The sequence below is a fragment of the Prionailurus viverrinus genome, chromosome D3 (assembly GCF_022837055.1).
Source record: "Prionailurus viverrinus isolate Anna chromosome D3, UM_Priviv_1.0, whole genome shotgun sequence".
NCBI lineage: Eukaryota > Metazoa > Chordata > Mammalia > Carnivora > Felidae > Prionailurus > Prionailurus viverrinus.
Window position 1 is genome coordinate 50,682,415 of NC_062572.1, and position 16,290 is coordinate 50,698,704.

Genomic DNA, 16,290 nt, shown 5'->3' on the forward strand with positions numbered 1-16,290 from the left:
TGGGGCAACTGCCTCAATGGTGAAACGGGATACACATTGGAGAACATGATGAGTTCAGCTTTGTACTTACTGAATTCAAGGGATCTGGGGGCGCTCAAGTACAGATGCCTAGGAAGCAGATGACACTATGGGAACTGTGAGGAATCTGGCTATGGATGGAATTATACCAGAAATGCACGTACAGTGAGGAGGAAAGGAGCCAAGGGTAGGGAACATCAACATCCAAGGGATGGTAAAAGAAAACAAAGTAGTCTGAAGAGGGAACTGAGAATGCAGCCAGAGAAGAGCAGGAAAACTAGAAGAGCCTGTCCATGAACATCAAAGGAAGGTGACATTTGAAGGTCACTGGTATCTAATGCTACAGAGAGCCGAGTGGAAGACGGGGAAGGACTCAGTGGATGTTACGGCAGGCAGATTATAAGGACCAGTGGTTGATGGGGCCAGACTGCAGTAAGTGAAGGGAAGAAGAGGAGAAAGTAATCAAGTGGTGATTATACAAAATTCTTTTTAAAAGTTAAAGGTGACAGGCACCTGGGTGGCTCAGTCGGTTATGTGTCCAACTCTTGATTTCAGCTCAGGTCATGACCTCATGGTTTGTGAGTTTGAGCCCTGCGACTGGCTCTGTGCTGGCAGCATGGAGTCTGCTTGAGAGTCTCTCTTCGGTCTCTGCCCCTCCCCCCATCTCAAAAATAAACATTAAAGACAAAAAAAGAAGTTAAAGGTGAGGAAGTAGATTGGGGGAAGTGAGAAGCTGTGGTTGACAGGTGTTATTTTTGAAACCAGTGAGATTGAACCATGTAGAAATGCAGATACAAGGAAGTGACAGAGAAAGAGACAAAGACCCAGGAGAAGAGAATATACAGAGGACGGGCAAGATCAGAGAAGAAGTACACGTCTTGGGAGACAGAATATGAGTAAGGCAATGAGGAGGAGGAGGGTAATAGAGGATAGAGGAAGAGGAGGAGGAAGTAGAAGCTGAGAGATGAGCCAAAGACAGGGTGGAAGTAGATGAGTCTACTTCTGCTGCTACAACTGTTAGTAGGAAGCTCTGAGAGTTTTCTTTGATGCTATCTTTTTTCTGTGAAGTGGGAGGAGCGGTGCTCTGCAGAGAGACTTCGGGGAGATGGCGTGGTTGGAGGGCTGAGGAGAAAGTAGCATTTTAGAAACTGTCTCTGAGGGGCACCTAGGTGGTTCAGCTGGTTAAGTGTCCAACTTCAGCTCAGGTCATGATCTCACTGGTTGTGAGTTCGAGCCCCGTGTTAGGCTCTGTGCTGACAACTCAGAGCCTGGAGCCTGCTTTGGATTCCATGTCTCCCTCTCTCTCTGCCTTTCTCCTGCTCTCTCTCTGAAAAATACAGAAACATTAAAAATTTTTAAAAAAAGAAAAGAAAAGAAAAAGAAACTGTCTCTCTGGAAAACAGGAGAGGAAAAAGCTGAATAGGGAACACAGGATTGTTAGGCAACATTAAGAGCTCAGCCACCCGTTTATCCTGTACCAATCTGTCTCATGTAACTTTCTACCACTGTCTATAGTTGCCAGAGATAAAAACAGACAGTCAGGCTGATCTTGAGGAACGACACCACGTTTTGTGAACAGTTGATGAGGCTTCTTCATGAGCTGCACAAAACACTCCCACAAGAATATTCCAAATTCATTACATGACTCCATGAAAAGTACATTTTTCCCCAACACTCTGAGCCTAGAAAATCTGGGGGGACTGGTTAATGAACACAGCTATTCTATTTGGAATATATAGCTCCATTAATACGATAATCATTAATTAAATGATTTGGGGGTTATACATATATCCCTATGTGGCTGTTTCGTACGAATAGTCAGTCACTCGAAAGTTGTTTAATTCTTCAGAAGAGGTAAAAGAAAATATCTAGAGTTGTGAAGTTCACAAACAGATTTAGAAGGTTATGATGACACCAAAGATTGATACATTGGGAATCCTGCATAAACCATCAGTTGCTCTCTGTCTCTGGAATCTCTCTCCCAATTCTTTCCATTGAAGTTTTAATTGGGACCACCTATGTTCCAGGTACTGTGGTCCTGACCTTCAGTGGGCTTCCAGTTGGGGAAATGAAAGCAAATGTTTACAACCTAGGCTGACTCACTTTGCAAGAGCTGGAGCTAAAAGCTAGAGAAAAGTAAAAGGGAGACAAGTGATTAATACTGTTTGAGTAGCACAAACATATTTACTTTCAATCTCGTATATATAATTCAATATAACTTTTGGTAATCTGTGACTCGGGGAAACAAGAAAGAACACTTAATGAAAACTAAAATTCTTTTTTTTTTAAGTTCCTTTGTTTTGAAAGAGAATGAGTGCATGTGCACAAGCAGGGGTTGGGGTGCAGAAAGAGAGGGAGAGAGAGAGAATCCCAAGCACACTCCATGCTGTCAGTGTGGACTACAATGTAGGTCTTGAACCCATAAACTGTGACATCATGACCTGAGCCAAAATCAAAAGTCGGATGCTTAAGCAACCAGGTACCCCTAAGGTTCTTTTATTTAGAAACAATCTATGTTTCCTTTTTACCTTTGGTACCTCTTTAACCTGTGATGAACTGGGTACCATGAAGTTTTCCACCAAACCTCTCTCAGTTGATTGCTTTATTCTTGAAAGCTAAGTTTGAAAAGAAACATAACATACATTATTTCCAAAGACAGTGGTTCTACACTGGTGAACTTTCTTTTGAAGCCTGGGACTATTACAACACTCAAGGTCTTGTCTGTGCAGGCAGATTTTCAAATGGAAAACAGAAACTATATCCTTGCTCCCAGTGATGCATCTGGTTGCTACACTTCTCAGCTGGGTTTTGGAATGGCTATGTTCAAGACACTTCAGGAAACAAACCAGTGATTGAAAAGCACCCCAGTCCTCTTGGATCTCCAGGAAAAGGCAAGAGGAAAAACTAGAAGGGAAAGGGGAAGAATATTTTGTGGAAAATACTCAGTTATCAGGAGTCATGTTTTAGTGCCAGTGTTGTTATTACTGGTTGTGCAAATTTAAGCCTCTCCGTTGCTTCTTTATAAAAGGAGGAGGCTGGGATTGGGTGATGCTTTGAAAGTTTAAAGAGTTTATTTTTATTAGGAAAATTAGAAATTTTGGACTTGGTGGTATTACATACCAAATCAATATGAGCAGGAGTTAACTTGCCTATCATCATGAATTATTTAGTGAGTGAGGTCTTTACACTTATACTCAAAGTCCACACTAATGACCTAGTAATTATTTTAATCGATTCTCAATGAACTGTTAACTACCCTGTTGGCATACCAATAAGCAAGAAGCATTGTGAGAGCAGGTTCTGTGCACTATATTTGTATCCTTCCATCCACAATTCTGAACGGAAATCCGTGTATCCAAATAAATATTTCTGTATCCGTTTTTTACTAAGATTTATCATTTAACATTTGCAGTATTCTAAAAGTCCTAATTTTGATTTGTGTGAGCAGAAGAGAAGATACGACATGGAATCACAGAATCTTGAAGCTGATATTATTTTGGAGAACATGCAGTGTAAGCTCTTATAGAAAACTCTAAACATGTGAGCAAAGATATTACACAAGAATGCTCTTAGTAGGAAGTTGTGTGACAGCAAAAAATTAGAAACAGCTTTTATGCACACCAACTGGGGAATGGATAAATCAACTGCAACATATTCACATGATGAAATATTATACAGTAGTTGGGTTCATGAATTACAGTTGCAATATATCAATAGAAATAAATCTCAAAAACCTAATGTTGAATGAAGAACCAAGTTGCGCAAGAGTATATACAGATAGACACCTTTTATAGAAGACTAAAAATATGAAAAAAGGAATACACGTGTGTTAAAATTATAGAGACATGTACAGGAATGCCGGGATAAGCATCAACTTTGGGATGGTGGTTAACCGAGGACAGCAAGGAACAAGGTGCGGAAATCAGAGAAGAAAATAAACCAGAATCTGGAGAGATTAATCAACTTGTTTAAAAAACACAAAACAGGCCAGAAGTGAGTAGTGAGAGCTTTGTGCTTTCCACTACAAAATACTACCCCCAAAATGGACAGCTCCTGACACTGGCTTTGTTCAATCGTTGGTCTCTTCTTCAGACACATGATAGCCCCAGGGAACTTAACATTATAAGGGACCTTAAAAGGTCTTATCTTCTGCAATTCCTCACTCAATTTTTTACTTTACTTACTTTACTTGCTAAATGATGATCCCGCTTTTGTTAAAAACAAACCACAGCCAAAAGGAAAAATAAGCCTCTCCAAGTAACACCTTCCTAACCTCAAGGAAGACATTTCAGGATATCACTGGAGAAAATCCCCGTTAAACCAAACAGCGTAACTTCTGAAAAGTCCAGGGTTAACTACCAGCCCCACTTGCCTTCTAAGTGTGGTTGAGCTTAGCTTTCGGTGCGGGTTGACTCATTACGCAAGGACTTGCTGGCATCCTAAGCATGTACTAAGGGCCAGGCACAATGCCGGATGCTAGAGCATGGAGTGAACAAGGCAGCTCTTGCGATCCATGGTATAAATGAATCAAAAAGTGTGAAGGAGGATTGTTTTGCACTATCCGCCCCTTTGCCCTTCCCCGAGAGGTGAGTAAAGCTAATGGGGCCCTTCATGAGGCTCCTTGAAGCTCCAGTAATCCTGCTTTGAGAAAGATGGCTACATACTGAGGGTGGGAAAGAAGATGAATATACAAGAGCCAGACTGCATTTGTTAGAACTGTTTGAGCTACAGGTGACAGAAACCCCACTGGGACCTCTAGGGGTTCGAGGATGTCACTTTGGTATATTATTTTGAATTAAACTTACTTAATAAACAGCTGGTGCTACAGAATTGTCGAATCACTACGTTGTACACCTGGGGCTAATACGACATTGCATATCAGCTATACTTCAATTAAAAAAAAAAAAAGACACAAACAGGTAGTTCAAGAAGGACCCTCCTTTGTTTCCCTGAAAGCAGGAAATAAATCTCCCGAGTGAAAGGTACCCTTCCTGTACCAGGAGGGTGGAAGGCATCCTTACCACCAGAGACAGAGAATTTCATGCTGAGAAGACTGTACAAACCTTGTTACATCTTTAACAATTTACTACCTCTGCATCTTGTCCATTCTTCACAAATTTATTGTTTGTCTAAAAGTTATAAAAGCTGCCTTCTTTGGTCATTTCTTTGAGTCTCATATTTTTATGGGGCTCCAATACATATGAAATTCAATTTTTTGTCTCCTGTTAATCTTATGTCAATTTAATTATTAGGCCAGCCAAAGAACCGAGAAAGGAAGAAGGGAAAAGTTTTCTGCCCTTACAGACCACCGGAAACACACCAGGAAGCAGCAGTGTTGAATCTTGAGAGAAGAAGGTCCAGGAACCCAAACACTTGCTGAACTTGTCCATGACTCTGCTCTTCTCCTCCTGACTGCTTTTCTTCTCTCCCTCCCTGGCCAAGTAACTTCAGCTCCTCTGGCTCATGTGGTAGGAAACAGCCACATACACTTCTGAGTTTTGTGCCACATGGTTAGGCACTTGAGCCCATTTTTCTGGTATTGGAAACCAAAATCCCAAGAAAGGGAATCAATGGCCAAGCCTGCACTGGCCACCGATTCCTTGGACTGGCGATTCGCTGCTACCACAATGTGTGGTGTACTATGAAAGATGGGCCTAGCGTTGGCCAACAGACCAAACGAAGCCTTCCATTGTAATATGGCGGTTTCTGCTACAATTTGGATAGTGTAGCAGAGGAAAAGGAGCACCCAAAAGAAATAGAGGCAGGGGCCGCATCCTGAAGAAGGATGAGTGCTGAGATAAAGCAATAGCTAAAGCAACAGCATTATTGTTTATGTGTGCTTAAAACATACTTGGAAACAAATGTATTCAATGAATTACTAGAGTTTTAAAAATCTATGTTGAATGGACTGATACTGTAGCAAAGCTTGGCCACTGAATGTTCTTCAATTTCAGAAAATTTTAAGCAACTTTGACATCCATTTCTCCTTCATTTCTAGCAGTGTGGCTTCTGGAGTATAAGACAAAAGCAGGTGACAGCCCCCAGGAATACAGAAGACTCAGAAGGTTGGGGCAGTAAAGCCAGACAAAGTCCACTGGGAGAAGGAAGTTAGAGGTGGCCGGGTGAATAAGAATAAACACTGAATTTAGAGGGCACTGGGGGTACATAGTGAAGTGAGGACTGGAGTCGGGACCTGGAAGTTGCGGGTACGGGGTGGAGGAGGGGGTGGAGATACACTGGTGACCAATATATAAGTTCCCTGCCCTTGGGAAGCTTAAATTATATTGGGAGAGGTAGACCATATATAAATAAACTTGAAGAATGATTACAGATCATAAGTGCCATGAAGTAAAATTTTAGGAAATAATAAAACAGATGTTAGGAGAGAAACCATCAGAAAAGATGTACTTTACACAGGATGTTGAGGGAAGGTGATATTTAAACTGTACCCTGAATGATAAGGAAAGCCAGCAACGGAAATGACCAAGAAAAATGCATTTCAGGAACAGAGAACAGCTAATTCAAAGGTCCTGAGGTGGACAAAAATCACATGAAAGACAGGATACACTGGCATCCAGAGGTGAGCAGAGACAGCATGTGCTCATTTGATTAAAAAAAATGGCTGCCAGGCTCATCAAACTTGGAGGAAGTAACTCAAATGAGTGATTTTTTTAAAGGAAAGCAATTTTTATTTTCCTGAGTATGGGAACAATTGTAAGCATAAAGTCCTTCCATGTTGTAAGTGGCTTTGCTCCAGTTCTGGTATACAAAAATCCCCCGGGAGAAAATAGAATTTCAATATAGCAACATCACAATCAGGACAAACAGCTTGATTTTGGAGGGAAAGAATATACTTTCTCATCAGAGAGGCTCAAGAGAAAAGAATTATGTCAATCCAGTCTAGTTGCAAAACTTTATATGCCACAAAATATACTTAGTTTGAAAAAAAAGCAAGATAAAATCTCCTTAGAAATACCAAAGCATGAGGCCGGTTTGCTTATGAGGTCCTGAAGCAATTGTCTGAGGAAAAAGCAGTAAGGTGGCTTTACTTTGCCTGAAATCAGAAGCTTGCAGCCACTATGTTTCACTTTCATACACACCTATGAGGGTTAAAATATAACCTAGGCCTAATGATGTTTATTGTGAATTAGCAGAAGAAAATATTAAAAGTACCTCTTTGTTTTGGCTATGCTGCCTTTGATAACAGCATGTAAGATTTGAATAGAATGCTGACCTGCAGGAAGTTGACATCACTGACCAAAAAGAACATACTTTTCAGGCTAAGTATGTTGTGTATCAGTCCTACAGAGCCTGGGTTGGTGAGAGTGGGTTTTGAGAAGGTGGGATTATGGCTATATCATTCTTTCTTTTCTATGCCAGCTATGGTAATTCATACGTTAACTATGAGAATTCTTAGCTTAGATGCTAATGTTGAACCCTAAACTAAATTCAGTATCACTATTTCATGAAAATCAGAAAGAAGGAATCAGGAAACAGTGTCTACTTAAAAGTAGGAAAGAAAAGTCAAAAGAAGTTTCTGTTTAAGGAAAACATGTAAAAATACTATCAATAAATAGCCAACAAATTACTGGTCTTACCAAAGTCACCTTGAAAAAGAAAAGCAAGGATGCCTGGGTGGCTCAGTCGGTTAAGTGTCTGACTCTTGGTTTTGGCTCAGGTCATGGTCTCACAGTTCCTGGGTTCGAACTGCACATTGGGCTCTGCATTGATAGTGCAGAGCCTGCTTGGGATTCTCTCTCTCTCTCTCTCTCTCTCTCTCTCTCTCTCTGCCCCTCCCCCACTTGCACTGTCTCTTTTTCTCTCAAAATAAACAAATAAACTTTTGAAAAAAAGAAAAGAAAAGAAAAGCTGAAGGCATCATGCTCCCTGATTTCAAACTATATTACGAAGCTAAAGTAATTTAAAAAGTGTAGTATAGGCATAAAAACAGACGGACACATTGGTCAATCGAACAGAATATAGAGCCCAGAAATAAACCCACACTTACACGGTCAATTAATTTACAACAAAGGGGGCAAGAATATACAATAGGAAAAAGACAGTCTCGTCAACAAATAGTGTTGGGAAAACTGCACAGCTATTTGCAAAAGAATGAAATTGGACCACTACCTTACACCAAACACAAAGATCAAGTCAAAAGGGATTAAAGACCTAACTAAATATGAGACCTGATCCCATAAAACTACAAGGAAACATAGGGTGGTGAGCTCCTTGTCATAAGTCTTGGATGATTTTCTATATCTAACACCAAAAGCAAAAGCAACAAAGAGAAATAAACAAGTGGGACTACAAACTTAAAAGCTTCTGTACAGTGAAGGAAACTATCAACCACATGAAAAGGCAACCTACTGAATAGGAGAAAATATTTTCAAATCATATATCTGATAAAAGACTAACATCCAAAATAGACAAAGAACCGAAACAACTCAATAACAAAAAGCAAACAATCCGATTAAAAAATGGGAAGATCTGAATAGACATTTTTCCAAAGAATATATACAGGTGGCTTGCAGACACATGAAAAGATACTCAACATCACTCATCATCAGGGAAATACAATCAAAACCACAGTGAGATATCATCTCATACTTGTTGGAATGGCTATTATCAAAAAATCTAGAAATAACAAGAGTTGGCAAGCATAGGGAGGAAAGGGAACCCTTGTTCACTATTGGTGGGAATATAAATTGGTGCAGCCACTATAGAAAACAGTATGGAGGTTCCTCAAAAAATAAAAAACAGAACTACCATATGATCCAGCAATTCTACTTCTGAGTGTTTATCCAAAGAGAAAGAAAACACTGTTCAAAAAGATACATGTATCCCCATGTCCACTGCAGCATTATTTACAATAGGCAAGATATGGAAATAACCTAAGCGTCCATTGATGAATGAATAAACAATATTACTCAACAATAAAAAAGAATGAAATCTTGCCATTTGCAATATGGACGGACTTTGAAGACACTAAGCAAATGAAATAAGTCAGACAGAGACAGGCTAATACTGCATGATCTCTCTTACATGTGGAATCTAACAAACAAACCCCGAAGCTCACAGATACAGAGAATAGATTGGTAGTTGCCACAGGTAGGGCAGGGGGTGGGGGAGAAAAGAGTGAACTGTCTTTGTTTTTTGTTTTCCTGTTTAAATAAATTGATTTATTTAAAAAAAAAGTAATGGTCCTGAATAAAAATGCTCAGAAATTGTTTAGGTAGATATTTACAGTGTTGGATAAATCCAGGGAACATTTTTAGTTTGGCACAGATGAAACTAAATTTGATTCTGGAAAATCTCAAGAAAAGAAATAACATAAGCTATTTGGGGGAATCTGTTTGATTTTTCACTATTTTGCATGTTTAAATTATGTGTGTTTTACTTTACCACTCGATAGGGGATTTTATTAGAAATGTGTATTTCTTTTTTCTTTAATGTTTATTTATTTTGAGAGAGACATAGTGTGAGCAGGGGAGGGGCAGAGCGAGAGGGAGACAGAATCCAAAGCAGGTTCCAGGCTCTGAACTGTCAGCACAGAGCCCGAAGTGGGGCTCGAACTCACGTACATGGAGAGATCATGACCTGGGCTGAAGTCAGATGTTTAACTGACTGGGCCACCCAGGTGGCCCAGAGATGTATATTTCTAACACAGGTTTCATATAAGTATACAATACATCATATTTTAAAAGGTATAAGAAGTGTTAATGATTCAGAGGAGAGGGACCCGGATCATCTTTTATGAAATGGTTAAAAAAGTTGGGGCTTCCTTTGCCGTGAAAATGATCTGGCCATGCGATGCAAGAAGAGTGAGCCTCATCCAGTGCCAGGGATACCGCTAGGATGAGTAAGCCTAAGTTAAGGATGCAAGTTCTGGCTCAACATATGGAACTTTCTAAGGAGGTGGCTATAAAGTTGAGTGGATGCCTTGAGGAGTAGTGGATTCTTTGTCCCCAGAAGTGTTCAAACGCAATCTATGCAGTCATTTGGCTGGATGTTGAAAAGCCAAAAGAAGTGTTATGTATCCACCCAGATGACTCTACCTACTATTGAACGCCTACCACACAAGTTCCATGCCGTGGAACGGGGACACCGAGGTGAGTGAGACAGGCAGGGTCTCTGTTTTCACTGAGCTTGTAAAATGAACAAGTGAACAAATAACAAAATGAGGCAACTGCTGATTATGATCATTTCTCTGGTGGAAATCAAGAAGATGGGGGTCTGACTGATTAGCTCTGGGGCTGTATGGCTGATTGGCTGCTTCGATGAAGCAGGTGACATATGAACTAAGCCAGGATGGGTGAGAGCTGGAGAAGAGCATCCCAGCTTCTTTCATGGTGAGAGCGCTGAGTCAGCAAGGGGTTTGGTTTTCTGGAAGATGACTTCCTGGTGGAGCCCAGAAGTGCCTTGAGGGAAGGGAGGGTGAGCCAGTGGAGGCAGACAGAGGTTACACCGCACACAGCTTTGTGGGTCCCAGGGAGAAGACTTTGTGGAAAAGAATGAGATATAACTAAAATATTTTAAACAGGAGAGTGATGTAACCAATTTATAGTGTTTAAACAATAAATTCTTTTCTAAAGCTGAGATTCTGACTCTGATATGACAGGGTCCTAACTAGGTCTTATTGCACTTACATATAAAACAATTATGTACCACACCTTTTGGTATTTGTTCTATTTAGCACTAACATTGTACCTAGAGGAGGAGGGCATCAAATTGTAAATTTCAGCAGTAGCTGGGGAAAAAATGATCCATTCTTGTGATTTATCCTGAACTGGCCCTCATCAACACATCTTTTCTGTAGATATATCCATTCTGCATTCTGCTCTGCTCTGGTCCTCTATGCCTGCTAATCCTATCCCCCCCACCCCCTCCCCACCCCCCCAATAACTTCCATCAGATCAGCAATTCCATCACTGACAATTGATTGGGCTCTTTCTTCTGGTCCCAACTCATTATTGTGCCTCATAATGGAGGGCCTGTCTCTCTTCTGTCACAATGGACTGTCCTTGTGTACCAGCACCTTGGCCTGAACTCAAGACCATTTTCTCCCTTACAGTCTGTGACACTATAGTCTCCTTGAGAACAGGGATTATAGCTGGTTCCCTACTATATCTCAGTATTCACCAGTTTGGCACGGTCAATTGTTAAATCTTACAAAAACGCTATTGCATGAATGGATACCCTGACCTTGGAGGCACCCTGCGTAGACCAGAGATCCTCCTGGACACTGACTCTCCTCTCTGCATTCAACCTGATCATCCTTCCAATTCCTCTGCTGTGAAACATGCCGGCTTTGTGCCAGTGAGACTCTCCTAACTATTTTAACTGGAGTTGGAATTGAGCTTTTTTTTTTTTTTTCTTAATCAGGCAAGGCACAAGCTTAAGATTGTTTTACTGAATTGCGACTGAGTCTTAATCGTGATAACTCTGAAAAAGCTGGTCTGCAGGTGCTCTGTATCATTTCCAGAATAATAACAACAGTTCACATTCATCGTTCACTACTACTTGCCAGGCACCATACTAAGTCTCCTTTAATTCTCCCTGCCGCCCTACACGGAAAATATTATTATCCCCATTTCACAGATGAGGAGATTGTGTCATAGAGTTATTTGCCCAGGGTCACACAGCTAACAAGTAGATCTGAGATTTTCAATATTCTTCTAAATATGAAATTTGTACTCTTAACAACCAGGGAAGAAATTATAAAATAAAATTCATAATAGCACATCCATATTAGCATAAAGAAATGCATAACTTAATTGGTGTGCTATTGAAAAATGGGTGTTATTACAGAACTCTCTGTTGTATAATTGGATAGATTCACTTTCTTTGTCACACATTTTCCTCTTCACTTCCAAAGAAATTTTGTCTATTCATAACCTTTACTAGCATATCAGAGCATATTTAAGATTTTTTGTAATTTTAAAGCATTTTATTTTAACAGAAGAACCCAGGAAACCTAGGAAAGCTTAGAAAATATCCCATATCTTATTATATTTTAAAGGACTCAAATAAGAAGCATGAAAAAAACCCAAGAGTTTTCATACACAACTGAAATGGATACAAGATCAAAACCATTCAGAGTTTTAAAATCTGCTCTACCTATAGAAGGTTTCAGCAACCAAAATAAACTCATCTTCCACAGTCCTTTGAGTGACAGCTCTAAAATGTCCAAAACACAAAATTCTCATTTTTAACTTGACATCAAAGCACACGTTCAGATATTTTTCTGATTTAAGAAGAAACTGCTTCTAAAAATGCCTGATGCTCCTGATGTTATTTAAAACACATATAAAATACACAGATACCGGTCTATCTGGAAAACTACAGAATTACCACCCAGGGCACTAGCCTGGTTAAAGGCAAAACTCCAGATGGAAGTTGTTTCTTATTGAAAAGGAAGAAAACTTTTCTTCAGTAAGATAGTTATCTAAAAAATCCTGGTTCGAGCATTTATACTCACTGTCCTGAGTAGATTGAAATATTACACAATGCATTTAAGACATACAGAGAATCAGGGAAAGTACTAGCAAATCACAAATAACACTTATTATTATTTATTATAGTATAAGCCCATCTTAACTAGGCAAAATAATTTCCCAGCTTGGAGAAATTATAAATTCAACTAAGAATCGACCTTGTGAATAGCTTGGTTTACAAGTCATGGATTTAAAAACAACTGGACTGATAGGATATTATTTATTACGTGTTTATCTTATCCACCTTTTTGGTTAGGAGGTTCTTTTAGGGAACATAAGAAGCAGGAAAGTCTGGACATGGGTCTTACTTTGGAAACTCTTAGCCTTTGCACCTTTGGGCAAGCCACTTAGTTTCTGGGTCTCAGTTACCCTACAACACTAGGGGGTAACAATACTCACGTTTCCACCACCCCACACAGACGCAATGTGTTGGGGAAGGGCATAGACTTTGGAGAGGCACAAATGCCTCTATGCCTAGATCTGCACATGTGAGGTCTGGGATAAGTTCCTTATCTACCCGAGCCTCAGTTTCCTCACCTATAAACTTTCAATATCACACCTAGGAAGATTCCATTAGGATTAGAGAAGATACATGTAATCACTTGGCACTTAATAAGCTTTCAGTAAATGGTGGCTATTGATGTCTATGGCCCATTTTGTAAACTTCAGTATATTTGTAAGGTATTATTATATGACCGGTTTCTTCAGAAATCACGTAGTTTCTAACTATTACATTTCTCCCATGGTGTATATATATGAATACATTTTCTTATATGGATTGGAGCCTTGTTGCAATACTTTCCTCATGAAATTTGTTATGAGACTATGAAATTAGATCATAAAAATATGAAAAATAAGATCTCTGACTCTTACTCCTTTGCTGTGTTCTAGTGTGTAGTCTGCAATGAGTTTTCAGACTATTTATTCATCTTTTTATCATTCATTCAACAAACACCTACCAAGGGCTTAGAAAATCTATACTGCAGGAGAAAATAGCCTCTATATTTTATCAATATGGTTTCATGAAATATTATAAGTTATGATAAATTATTATAGTAATATCGAAAGCTTAGAAAATATTACAGTTCATGTAACTTATAATGGAAATTAAGTATAAGTTTTGACAGGGGCACCTGGGCGGCTTAGTCAGTTAAGCATCCAACTTTGACTCAGGTTATGATCTCACAGTTCATGTGTTCGAGCTCAGCATTGGGCTCTGTGTTGACAGCTCACAGCCTGGAGCCTGCTTCGGATTCTGTATCTTCTTCTCTCTCTGCCCCTCCCCTGTTCACATTCTGTCTCTCACTCAAAAATAAATAAGCATTAAAAAAAAAAAAAGAATAAGTTTTGACAATGTTACATATTCTCTAGAAAATAATTACATGCAAATTCTTTTCACAAGAGTTACTATATAAATTAATCCAAAATGTATAAAACAATAATCCAAGGAAGGGGAATTAGAAATGGAAACAACTTTAAAAAGTATCATGTTTGTGACTCCGTATTGAATTCTCTTTCAGAGTAGATTCTTAAGGGCTTTATATCTAGAATGATTTAAAAATAGGCCACAATCAGACACAATTTAGAAACTGTTCTGCTTTTACTTTATTTTCCATAACAATCATAAGCCATAGTCTATTTATACTTACGGAAGACAACTGAGTTTTATAATATATATATGTATATATTTCTGTAATGTTCTAAGTCAATCATCATAAACATAATCCATTTTAACAGTGATTGAGGTGTTCCCAATGTGTGGCAATGGCAAACCGGATGATGAAAGTACCAGTTTGGCAGGGATTGGCAAACTACTACTTGTGGACCAAATCCAGCCCAATCCCTGTTTTTGTAAATAAAGTTTTATTGGAACACAGCCTGGTCCATTTGTGTTCATGTAACGTAGGGTTGCTCATGTGACATACTGGCATGGTTGAGTAGTTTTGAAAGAAATGGCAGGGTCTACAAAGCCTAAAATATTTTCTATGCAATCTTTTACAGAGAGGGTTTGTAAACTCCTGCCTTATAGTAAAGATATTAAAGAATTTATGTGCCATTTTGAGTACTGACACAAAAAATAAGAAGGAATTTTAGAAGTTATTTAGCTGTATATTTAGCTCATTGCGTTTGTGCCCAATGCTTAGTGGACACACCAAAGGTAGGACCCATGCTACACACTTAAAAATTTTTTTATTAAGTTTATTTATTTTGAAAGAGAGACTGAGAGAGCAAACGGGGGAGGGGCAGAGAGAGAGGGAGAAAGAGAATCCCAAGCAGGCTCCATACTGTCAGTGCAGAGCCCGACGCAGGGCTTGAACCCATGAACCAGTGAGATCACGACCTGAGCCAAAATCAAGAGTCAGATGCTTACCCAGGCACCCCTACACATTTGAGCAGGCAAATTTTTCACAAGCAGTCCTTACTGGGCTAAAAGGCCATGCTGCTCCCTACTGAGGTAACAAAAACTCCAAGTGTTATCCCAAGCCCCGGAGCAAATGCCCACCAGAATTGCATAATTATCCTTTCTTTTAGGAGCTGGGGATTTTAATTTGTGTCTAATTTTTGCTGTTGCTGGAAATAAGGTGACCTTCTATATAGTTCTGTAGACATCACAGCTTATTTAATTGAAAATGGCCATTATAATTAAAATAGGGGAAAAGGGTTGATGTGTTACCTGTATGTTGCTCTTCAATCCAGACTTGCAAATACATGAACAGGAGTAGCCCCGCTACCCCAAATATCAGCACCGAGAGGAAGACTTGTTTGGGGTTCATGACCATTTCAGATGGCTGCATTTCTCCTCATTTCTGAAGACCACATGATTTGTTTTTCGATAGAGCTTTGATCCTTTCTTGTTCTACTAGGTGCTCATTCCATGAAGTAACCTAGAATTATTAAAAATCCACATTGTACCTTACTGATGACATATCTTCCCAAACACAGCATAAGTATGCAGCATGTCAGTGACGGTGAGGGCTCACGTGAACCATAACACTCAGAAGACAGAAGAGATGGTAGGAGCGTGTCCCTAAAAATGGCCATTTTCTATAATAGAGCTTTATTGTAGCTAAAGAATCTAAGGAATTCACCGTATCCTACAGTTAATAAGTAACACTTTCACATTTAATTAGGGGCAGTATAGACAGGCTTAAGCCACCCTCTATTGTAGAGTAAAGCAGGTTCCAGTGACCTTAAGATGACTGTGAGGGGAAAGAAGACCTATCAGGATAGACTGTTGAAGGAGTTTTGAAAAACACGTTCATAGAAAAAAAGGGGAAAAATCACTTCATGTCTGAAAAATACATACAGTTCAAAAATGGAGGGTTCAATCTATCATTTCCCTTTCATGTAAAAGTAATAGATTTCTCCAACTGAAAGGGTACATTAAAAATCCCTCAAACGCCTAAAAGGATAAATATTAAAAGGTCAAAGTTAAAAGGCTTCTCGCACAATAACACGGAGTACAGATGTGTACCTCAGATTACAGAAATCCACCTCCACAATGAAAAGTTACTTTATTTAAAGAAATGTTGAAATGACTTTGTTTTACAACAATCTCATTTAGTGTAATCTTAACATTTTACTTTTTGTAAGTTGCATCCACGTTTGAGAATCTAACGAAAATGCAGACTCTCCTTTTGGGCAAATACAAACACACATACGCTCTTGCATCAATATCGGGATGCTTAGGTACTCTCACCGAAAGTCAAGGTAAGAAGGTCTGCTGCCCATGAACTGCCACGCAAATATGCAGCAGCCTGCCTGGTGAGTTCCA

At 39.3% G+C, this 16,290-nt stretch overlaps 1 protein-coding gene across 1 annotated transcript in view; it reads right to left on the reverse strand.

Annotated features, from left to right (window-relative positions):
- The window catches only part of CHST9 (carbohydrate sulfotransferase 9), a 243,915-nt gene that overhangs the window by 187,572 nt on the left and 40,053 nt on the right, over positions 1–16,290 (reverse strand). The window contains exon 2 of the mRNA XM_047828193.1: positions 15,190–15,400. Within this exon, the coding sequence (XP_047684149.1) occupies positions 15,190–15,310 (121 nt within the window). The 5' untranslated portion in view covers positions 15,311–15,400. The remainder of the gene's footprint in view (positions 1–15,189; positions 15,401–16,290) is intronic.